At 35.9% G+C, this 11389-nt stretch overlaps 1 protein-coding gene across 1 annotated transcript; it reads left to right on the plus strand.

Annotated features, from left to right (window-relative positions):
- The first annotated feature begins 2518 nt into the window (after window positions 1-2518).
- On the plus strand, window positions 2519-10087 carry LOC123550130 (fibrinolytic enzyme, isozyme C-like). The gene is made up of 5 exons (XM_045338568.2): window positions 2519-5023; window positions 5826-5916; window positions 7587-7749; window positions 9158-9309; window positions 9890-10087. The coding sequence occupies exons 1-5, from the start codon at window positions 4860-4862 to the stop codon at window positions 10055-10057; spliced, it is 738 nt and encodes a 245-aa protein (XP_045194503.1). The 5' UTR covers window positions 2519-4859; the 3' UTR covers window positions 10058-10087.
- The last annotated feature ends 1302 nt before the right edge of the window (window positions 10088-11389 follow it).

The following is an 11389-nucleotide window of genomic DNA, read 5'->3' on the forward strand; positions in this document are numbered from 1 at the left end:
AAGTCACGGTAGCCCGAGATTAAAACAGGCTTGTAATGCTATTTTCGTTCCAGCATGGAGTCGTATACGGATGCGTTTTGTGAAAGCTGAAAACAATTAACTAGTGATATATATCTTAGGTCTCAGTAGCATGAATTACTAAGGCCTTTTTCTATCGTGTGAGGTCCTCATTTACGTTGAGCCCTATACGGATAAGTTTGTGAAAGCTCAAAGTAATCACCCGGTACCAAATATATTTTCATATGCAACGTATAGTAAACATTTGCTCTGTAAAGATATAATTTTACTCCGAATTGAAACCGTCACCCTGTCCTAAGCAATGCACCGAATCGGGAATGTAACCCTTCAAATTGTAAATCACAATCTTAACTTCAGAGATATACCTTTAATGACAGGGAGGGCCAAACACATAAGTCACTGTAGCCCGGGATTGAAACAGGCTTGTAATGCGATTTTCGTTCCTGCGTTGAGTCGTATATGGATGCGTTTTGTGAAAGCTGAAAAAAAAACTAGTGACATATATCTGAGGTCAGAGTAGCATGAATTACTAAGGCTTTTAATATCGTGTGAGGTCCTCATTTACGTTGAGCCCTATACGGATAGTTTTTATGAAAGCTCTAAGTAATCACCCGGTACCATATATATTTTCATATGCAACAAATAGAAAACATTGGCTCTGAAAATATATAATTTTACTCCAAATTGATATCGTCACTCTGCCCTAACCAATACACCGATTCGGCAATGTAACCCCTCAAATTGTAGATCACAACATTAACTTCAAATATATACTTTCAAAGACAGGGAGGGACAAACACATAAGCCACTGTAGCCAGGAATTAAAACAGGCTTCTCTATTTATGACAATATTATACATACCAAAATTTATGACAAGAGGGATGATTTTAACTTTAGTATTGTATATTTTCCCCATTTGGATGGGGATGTACCTCAGGCTACATCTTATGTGGTATATATTTCTCAATTAATTCGGTTTGTCAGAGCATGTAGTCATGTCAAGCATTTCAATGAACGTAATCTATATATTACAAGTAAACTTCTTCAGCAAGGCTACCGTTATTACAAATTGCGTAAATATTTTGCTAAATTTTACTATCGTAATTCTGATTTAGTTTTAAAATTCAATAGTAATTTAAAGACACTTCTGCGAGAAGGTATTTCTAAACCCGTTTTTTATGGGGATGTGGTTTACAAACTTCGTAAGATCCTGGGTCATGGTAATTTTCCAAATGTATTTGGTAAAATTATAAAACGTTTTATTAAAAGAGGTTACGACCCAACTGTTTTGAGACATACCGCATGTTTAGTGTTCAACCCGTTTACAGTTGGACACTACGCTTCCCTCTTTGATTGTGTCTGACGGAAGAGGGGGAGGACTCTATGATGAGCAGTTTTTAAAACCTACCAGGACTGAACTGTTTTGATATCTGTCTTCTGGCCTGTTTCGTCGGGCCCTTAAGGGTGTTTCTCTTGTTGCTCTGTCTTCTGAAAAGGCATTGAGTATATACGTTTTTGGTTCTTAAAGTTTGCTTTTTATATTTTTATACACGAGCATTTTTGTGTTTTACATGCCATGCCTTTTTGTTTCCATTACGTGTGTTAGAGATTCACCTGGAGGGGATTACTTTTATTTACACTGTCCCGTGTCTTTGGAACATGGTGGGGGTAAGAGTGAGGTTGGGTGCGCACAATAAACCGGTTTAAGCTCCCCAGTGGTGTTTTTGCCACTGACCGTTCCAAGGCGGTGCCCCACTGTGTTCCTTTGTTTGTTCGTTTTGTCCTCTTGTGTAGGCTTTGCGTATGTGTGTGTGTTCCTTTGTTTGTTCGTTTTGTCCTCGTGTGTTGACTTTGTGTGTGTGCACGTGTATGTGTATATGTGTGTGTTTGTGGTGTGCACGTCTGCGTGCTGTAAGTTTCGTTTTGGGGAGGCTGCGATTTTGGTGCGTGGCATTCCCTGTTTGATATTTGTCTTTGTTGTAATGCGATTTTCGTTCCTGCGTGGAGTCGTATACGGATGCGTTTTGTGAAAGCTGAAAAATATTAACTAGTGAAATATATCTTAGGTCACAGTAGCATGAATTACTAAGGCTTTTAGTATCGTGTGAGGTCCTCATTTACGTTGAGCCATATACGGATAGGTTTTGTGAAAGCTCAAAGTAATCACCCGGTACCATATATATTTTCATATGCAACGTATAGAAAACATTTGCTCTGAAAAGATCTAATTTTACTCCGAATTGATACCGTCACCGTGCCCTAACCAATGCACCGAATCGGCAATGTAACTCCTCAAATTGTAGACCGCAATCTTAACTTCAATGATATACCTTTAATGACAGGGAGAAATAAACACATGAGTCACTGTAGCCCGAGATTAAAACAGGCTTGTAATGCGATTTTCGTTCCAGCATTGAGTCGTATACGGATGCGTTTTGTCACCGTGCCCTAACCACTGCACCGAATCGGCAATGAAACCCCACAAAGTGTAGATCACAATCTTAACTTCAAAGACATACCTTCATCGACAGGGAGGGAGAAACACATATGTCACTGTAGCCCGGGATTAAAACAGGCTTGTAATGCGATTTTCGTTCCTGCGTTGAGTGGTATACGAATGCGTTTTGTGAAAGCTGAAAAAGATTAACTAGTGACATATATCTTAGGTCACAGTAGCATGAATTACTAAGGCTTTTAATATCGTGTGAGGTTCTCATTTACGTTGAGCCCTATACGGATAGGTTTTGTGAAAGCTCAAAGTAATCACCCGGTATCATATATTTTTTCATATGCAACGTATAGAGAACATTTGCTCTGTCAATATATAATTTTACTCCGAACTGCTACCTTCACCCTGCCATAACCAATGCACCGAATCGGCAATGTACCCTCAATGACAGGGAGGGACAAACATATACATTGTATAGTATATACAATGTAATAAAAAAAGGAACAATTACCACCAATACGGTCAAACAAGTAAAAGTGATCTTATCTTTATGTTTGTGTACAATACATAGAAAACTATGATTTTATCATAATTAAAGGTTAAATCTCATCACTCTAAATCAGTATACTCGCGATTTTATGATTGGGATATAACACAGTCTGACGGGATCAAATTATTGTGTCTCATCTCTAGTCCGATAATAAGTTCGCTTTATTATATTTTCATTTGCAGGTATAATGAACTTTAATTTCAGTAAAATATTCAATATCTGGCTGTATTATTTATCTATATAACGGCTGATTCACAAACAGTCTATTCGGGTATTCCGAATCAGTCTAAAATGCGGGCCACTCTAAACGTTTTAAGATACAGCTGATGGCAACAAATGCTACAACAGTTATGTTGGTAAATTTTAAGTATCTTTGTACATTAAATAACCATACATTATAACCTTTATAATACGTACTTTTTTCAAGCGATAAACACAGTATAAGTACTTTACACTCAATATGTGCGTACATCCATTAAGGGCGATTGAATGCGTTACCTCTCATATCACAGACCGTGTTGTTGGAAGTGGCCAGGATCATTAATCTTAACTAGATAAAAAGGTTTTAGAGAAAATACATAGACACTTTATTTTAGTTAAATGTAAATGTAAAGTTCTGCATTTATGAAACTATCATACATTTCTCAACACTTGTTCAAACTCTTCATCATAATGTCCGTGACATTGTTTTGCCATCACTTGAAAAGTGCATTAATAAAATAATAACAGGCCTACTTCAAATGGCGCGGACGTAAAACTATATATATATAAACACCAATAAATCGTTGTACGTGGCCGTGCTCCGACGAACTTGTGAGAGTATGAAAACATGTTGTGGCTATTCAAGTTCAGCGTCAGTTCAATTAAGAAATTCCAAATACGTTTAAAAACATGTCCAGTCATTATTATGGACATGCCACGCCAAACTTTTCGGATAAATTGACCACCAAATTTAGCTTTAGACGGTTCTTAACGTTTCCAGAAGTGGTTATAAATTAGCCGCATTGACCACTGGTAAGACCCTCTTATTGTTTTCACCTGCTAACTGTCCCATACTTTATCACGATGTTTGAACGTAGCATAGTATAAAAAGGGGTCGAATTATTATCGTTCTCGTCGCATTTCTAAGATCGGCAAAAACCCAAGATGTTCACACTTGCTCTTCTGTTCACAGTCGCTAGTAAGTTATATTTTAAATTGTTTTTCCATATATTTAAGCTGTTTTGTTTCCATCTTTGAATTTTATGCCTTTATGTATGTTAAACTGTAGCATTTTCTATCCTCAAAATATTTTCTTGTCTTTGTATTTTGGACTAGCGTTAAAGCTGCACTATGCTTGATCAAGACCTTTTCAAAATCCGGTTTAAAAAACAAAACTGATTCTCAGATACAACCATTAGAATGTGGTTCATATTTTTTTGTGTGCTTAATTACTACATACAGTGAATTAGATTAAATTTTGTATTGAAGTTATTCCACATTTAGTCTCTTCTTCTACATTTTGCAAACAACTACCTGAACTGTTCTTGCAGTACGTCATACATCTAGAGTATATATTTCAGATTTTTCTGATTTTCGGTATTTAGAAAGTACGTTTATGCATAAGTAAAACACACAAATCCGTTGGTAGTAAAACGGATAATAAATATTTCTTCCATGTCAGTCACGCAGTAACAGTTAAACATATATCAGCGTAATTGGTTAGATATATTTGCATATCAGTTAAAAATATATTGTAATATGAATATGGAGACAAGCCCCTTTAGCAGATAAATAATTACTTATCTATTTTAAGCTGTTGTCGCCTCTGATGAGGCAGGTTCCCGAATCCTAAGCAAGCCAATGGGCGTGTCCAGAATCATTAATGGGATCGAAGCTACGCCCTACGAGTTTCCCCACCAGGCGGCGCTACTTTCCATGGGAACGACAGGGGGATCACACATGTGTGGTGCATCGGTAATCGCACAGGACTGGGTGCTTACGGCTGCCCATTGTGTAGATGGAAGGTATGTATTTGTTTTTGCAATTATATTCGTACAGATTAAAAACAAGTTCCAAGGTCCCAAACGCTGCGATTTTCATCCATTTTGCCCGATGCGTCTCCTAAATTTTCGAACTTACTTGTTACAAGGACTGAAACATGCAATAACCAGACAAAGGTCTGTACGGAGGTTAATTTACGTCAGCAAGATTGTAAACATCTACAGGTACGTTTCAAAACTGATTGTCCCAAAGACTTTATAAAACACTCACCGTTGTGATACTTATTTCTGGAAATGATGTTTAGCATGTACCTAATGTATAGTTGTACGAAATATGCCTTAGCATTATCAGCGTATTTTGCATCATTTGTTTTCATTGAGTTAACCAGTGATATACTGGAAAGTCAAGAAGCTCTTATTTACAAAAATGTATTTCATATCAAGAAAAAATGTTGAAACTAAAATTAACGTGTTTAATGAAAATAATCATGATTTTTCATATAAGAATTATTTCTGAATGCATGGAGGGTTTTAAGTCAATATGTACATGTTATAGTATATAATAACAATATGTGTATGAACTTTTAATTGGAGGGTCAATGTCATTAATGCCTTAGCATGCAAACAAATGTAACAACAAAAAGCGCTTCAACTAGATTCTAAAGTCTACAAATGCAATATAGGCGCATTTTGGGTTTTTGTACATCTTTCATATTTTAATAAAACAATATATCACAGTTACAAGTTAAGATGGAAAAGGTCATCAGGAAAGACAAAGCTTCAATCATTACTTGAAATATGTTGACATCATTCATTTTTATCGCAGAACTCCATCATCGTTGGCAATAGTGGTTGACCTTCACGATTACACTAACCCAGGGAACTACATCTGGTTTGACATTGACGATATTATCATGGTAAGATTCCAATACAGCACCACTGAATTTTGTTATATGTCTGTTTACATAGTGCTTTGAAATAATCTTTAAATCTAAACAATACATTTTTCACTTTTGTTTCCTAGTCAACTTTTGAGTAACCGTGTGGACATGACTTGAGCTTGTGTTTGTATTCGATTTTATCATTGCCATTAATGTAAATTTGACAGCTCTAGAAATGAATAAAAACACAAAGAATCCAAGCAAGCTGCAGATAATAGAGGGGAATAATGATATTGCAGCACAGTATTCCGACACTATTGCAATAGTTGGTAACTTCTCCAGTTACTTAGTATAATTGGTTTAATATAACAGCAGCTCGATCTGGGATGCTGTATTCGGCTCGAGCGAATTTTTGCCATATCGGATCTCACGAGATCCGTCCTTGCAAAAGCCACGACTGCCGAATACAAAATCCCAGAACGAGCTTATGTTGTAATGACCCATTTGTTATATACTTCCACTTTTTTTGTTGTTTTGTTATTGAACGAACTCTTTAATGTTTGTCAATGTTAAGATAGAAATGAGAGCACAATTTATAGAACTGTGGCAGGTCATGCTTGAAATAAAAATGAAATGAAAGTAGCTCGGCAACAAAAGGTACAATACGGATTTTTCCAGCCTGTTCATATTAACTTGTGAAATATAAGCCGTAGTTTTGACAGAATGTATATAGGGTATATAATAAAAGTTGATAATTTGAATTTGGGTAATATATCACTTTTTGTCGTCAGTCGAACTTTGCATAACAGGACAGGGGAATGCGGTCTACCTTGTCATACGTTTTTTGTTCGTGAATTCATTTCTATATTGATAACGTTTTGAAAACACCTAAAAGAAGGGGAAAAAAACAGAAAACATTGATGAAAGACAGCTCTATTTAAAGATATCAAATATTCATCTTTCATTGAAATATTTTATCTCAGTTACTTTTTATGTAAATCATTATCAAATGTATTTAAATTTACCAAACTTAATTATCAATTAATAATCTAACTATGTATGTTGAGCTACAGTTATAATGAAATATCAAGGAGTTACATGCGTTTGTTAAAATACTTCCAGGTTTTAGTGGTAGTACATATTTTTACTGCGTGTAGCTATCTATACATGCATTACGTGATTACTACTTTAAGCATAGCACTGTGACACAAACTATATTTAGTGTTTGTTAACCCGTTGTCTGCTAAATTTCTTTAATGGACTAGTCCATCATTCAATTTGGGCAGTACAACTTATTGTTCAAAGGGTTGTTCACTGAAAATTTACTGACTGAACAAGTACATTATTTGGGTCTAGTATACCTTTAAGCAACAGTATGCTTTTGTGTAGAATATCGAAATCATCACTAGGGAACTCTCAGCAGTAGTTACTGAATCGTAACTTTCATCATTGATGCACATTATCAGGACACAGCAATTACAATAAATATATACTTCGCTCCATCATTACCCCTCTAGCAGAAAAGGGGGTGGGGGCGGGGGTAAAAATTAATTACAAAATTATTTTTTTAAAGTTGTTTTGCGATCAGCGGCATCCCTCCGTCCTCAAACCTATTCTTCCAGTTTATTTTTTACAAAACCGTTACATATTTTACTACATGTTTTTTCTACATAAATGTCTTATAAGTCATATTTTTTTATTAAAAGCACAATAACTACAACCAAGGATCTGGAGGATTTCCGAATGACGTTGCCCTACTTAAACTGAAACCCAATGGACAAGACATCACAAAGAACATAATCAAAATTGCCAGCGGAACCAATGATTATGCTGGTCAAATCTGCACCATCAGTGGGTGGGGTGTTAAAGGTACTTAAAAGTATTTAGAAATGTTACGGCTGCGTTAACAGAGGACAAACAATTTTAAAAAATCCGATTTACGTCTAAATTCTTTCATCAGTAAGTACCATTTTCTTTGAAAATATAATTATTCTTACAAGAGATTTCCTGTCTGCTCAGGCATTTTGCACATAATTGTGAGTACTGGTACTGATGATAAACCCGGAAAGATGATAAAATCGACCACATTGGAATTATTCTATTGCAATCGGTTATTTATAAAATTGAACACACCATCTAACAGCAACCACTTACACCAACTGGTGTAAACAAAAACAAAATAATTATTGGTAAATATTTCATATAAATAAATGACTTTCATTTATCTGTATAACAAAATTTTTACTATAGTATCCAAAATTACTGGGGAAGATGGTGTTTTTTTACGCGTGCTCACTGTCAACGCATAAAGGTAGTGACATTGGGTCACTTTTCATTATTTGATCCGGAATGACTGTTGCTGCATTTTTGGGAAAGTTTCAATATAATACTATGAGGAAAAATTTGTAAATGACAAAGTGGTCGAATTTATCATCAGTCAACGTTCGTACAGTCCCCATTTTACATACCCCTTTCAGGGCCCCACTTCATGTGAGTTTGCTTTCTAAATATAAATTTGAATTATGTGAGCCGTGCCATGAGAAAACCAACATAGTGGGTATGCGACCAGCATGGATCCAGACCAGCCTGCGCATCCGCGCAGTCTGGTCAGGCTCCATGCTGTTCGCTTTTAAAGCCTATTGGAATTGGAGAAACTATTAGCGAACAGCATGGATCCTGACCAGACTGCGCGGATGCGCAGGCTGGTCTGGATCCATGCTGGTCGCATACCCACTATGTTGGTTTTCCCATGGCACGGCTCATGTAAAGTTTTCAGCAAATCATAAGCTTTATTTTGATACCAATCCTTGATAACAATTTGCAGAAATTAAAAAGTTATAGGAAAAAACCTCATTTTCTGTCCGGGTTTATTATCAGTACCAGTATGCTACATACATTTTTAACTTGTACTCTGGTGTGTGATGACGACATGACCATACGTTTGCTTTAGAGTCTATGCGATGTAGCGTCATGCGTTTTACCGAAGGACGTAGACGTTGACACTATAAATCGATTTAGAATAGGGTTTATAGCTCATCTGTATGGCCGAGTTATAATAGAAACTTACCAATTTAGGTCGAGTTAAACAGATATTTTTCTTAACGTTCAAATATTATTGTTATCACTTACGACCGAGCTAGATTGTGTATCATTTACGACTGAGTTGAAAAGGTAATTATCATTGATGACTGTGTTAAAATAGCTAATTGTCATGTAAGGCCGAGTAAAAAGATAATTATCATCTAAAACAAATGTATGCACATGTGATGACTTACAGTTGATGGGTCTGGTGCTTCAAAACTGAAGAAAGCTGACGTGTCAGTACTCAGCAAGAGCCAATGTGTGAGCTACTGGGGAAGCAAAAACATCCTGAATCAACATATCTGTGTGAAGGGTTATGATACAACCGAAGGGAGCGGATCTTGCAATGTTAGTAATTATCATAGATCGTTTCTTTGCGATTATTTTAACGTGCGGAGTATGCAACTTCATGAATTTGAAATAGATTTTTCTTTAAAAATACAACTCGTTCTTGCATGAGGATACTTAGTACTCACTTGAGGGCAGATTTTCATTTTTGTTACTGTTTTGGAAGTATTACATTTGAGCGGCGCCATGTGAAAACCAACATAGTGCGTTTGCGACCAGCATGGATCCAGACCGGACTGCGCAGGCTCCATGCTGTTCGCTTTCAAAGCCTATTGCAATTAGAGAAACCGTCAGCGAACAGCATGGATCCTGACCAGACTGCGCGACTGCGCAGGCTGGTCTGGATCCATGCTGGTCGCAAACGCACTATGTTGGTTTTCTCATGGCTCGGCTCATTTGGTTTTCTCCTTTGTATCGTTGCTATACGCAACAAAGCAAGAACAATTTTAATTAAGACTAAGTTACTATTTCCTTGTATTAATCTAAAACTAAGCTTAACTTTTAAACTGAAACTCAACAGTATGTTTACGAACGGCCAAGGAACATATTAACGACACTGTCATTTTGTTCATTGATATAGGGTGATAGCGGCGGTCCTCTGGTCTGCGGAAGTGAACTAGTTGGTGTGACGTCCTGGGGATTCTCTGGTTGTCATGACAACGGTGTGGTGACATATCCCAGTGTATACGCTCGTGTTACGTCATTTTATGACTGGATAAACAGCAACTGTGGAAACTGCAACGTCTAAACAATTTTGTTGTTAAAGTTATAGCGAATGTTACAAATAAAAGCAAAAGGAAACCTAAATATGTAGTTTCTATTTATTTGTTTGAATTAGGCCTTATAAAGCCATTTCAAACACACAAAAAGGTTAAAAAATATTTTGTATATTATCTGTAGGACTACAAGGAAATAACCAATGTATGTTATGAATTGTGTTTTTTTTTTAAAAATAAGTACATTTTGCCATGTAACATACATTTCTAGTGATCATGGTCTAAATTGTACAAAGTTTACTCTCCTTCTTTTTATTCAATATAATTTTTACAGTGTACTGCATATTCAAGATGGCATATTTTCTATGTAGTTTTACTTCAAGTTGAAACAGTGTTAGAATTATATTTAGATTCATTTTTTATTGTTTTGTACAAATTTTATTCCTTTAATAGTAGTTAATGTGTTATATATTTTGCTTGAAATGCGATTAAAAACTAGATTAATAATATAAACGCAGTAGTGAAATGTACACATGTTATAGGATGAAATGTGATAAAATAGGTCATTTTAATAGTAGCTCGAGGATGCTGTATTCAGCTCAAGTTAATTTTGGCAGATCGGATTTCACGTGGCGTATAAAAGGAACAGAAATTCAAGCACTCGAATTTTCATAAACACAGTTAGTGGTGAATGTCAATGATGTAAACAGGGGGTCATCTCATTCGCACGAAAATTACTTAAATAAAATGTCACTATTCATACGTTTTTCGTCCGATATTTTGGTAGAACTAAGATAGTTCTTGAAGCACTTGTAATTAGATATACATGTTTCGATGTATGGAATGCTGTACATGCCATAATGTTACAATGTAAGTCTATGGGAAAACAATTGGTGGTCTCTAACCTTTAATGGAGAAAAAACATGGAAATATGCTTGTGATAAAAGAAAATGTCTGCTTGAGACAGTTCTAGATGATTACAATCATCCACTGCTTACACATGAGGGACAGCAAACTGCACACTTTCAAAAGAAAAGAGAAGAGATTCAATGGCTACAGTCATCAAACATGAAAGTTTCCATATAATGGTATCCTGATGTTCTAACTTCTATGACATGCATCTAATGACACTAATCCTGATATTACTCGGGACATTTCTTTTTCAAAAGGACTTAAAAACCTTCTGACTGATGTTTCTGAAGACATACTTTGAGCTTTGTTTTCCTCACATGATAAATACTCCTTTCTATCAAGTACAATGTTGTTAATAGTACTCATTTTTAACGTAAGAAGTGTCAATATATAAATATCATATGGCAGCCTGTGTGACATTGATATTGTCAACCCGAGGGCAGAATGTCACC

This window comes from Mercenaria mercenaria, chromosome 6 (assembly GCF_021730395.1).
Source record: "Mercenaria mercenaria strain notata chromosome 6, MADL_Memer_1, whole genome shotgun sequence".
Lineage (NCBI taxonomy): Eukaryota > Metazoa > Mollusca > Bivalvia > Venerida > Veneridae > Mercenaria > Mercenaria mercenaria.

Coding starts and splice junctions, on each gene's coding strand:
- LOC123550130 (XM_045338568.2), top strand. CDS start 4,860: ATGGGCGTGTCCAGAATCATTAATGGGATCGAAGCTACGCCCTACGAG. Junction 5,917..7,586: donor ACATTGACGATATTATCATG/GTAAGATTCCAA, acceptor TTTTATTAAAAG/CACAATAACTACAACCAAGG. Junction 9,310..9,889: donor AAGGGAGCGGATCTTGCAAT/GTTAGTAATTAT, acceptor TCATTGATATAG/GGTGATAGCGGCGGTCCTCT.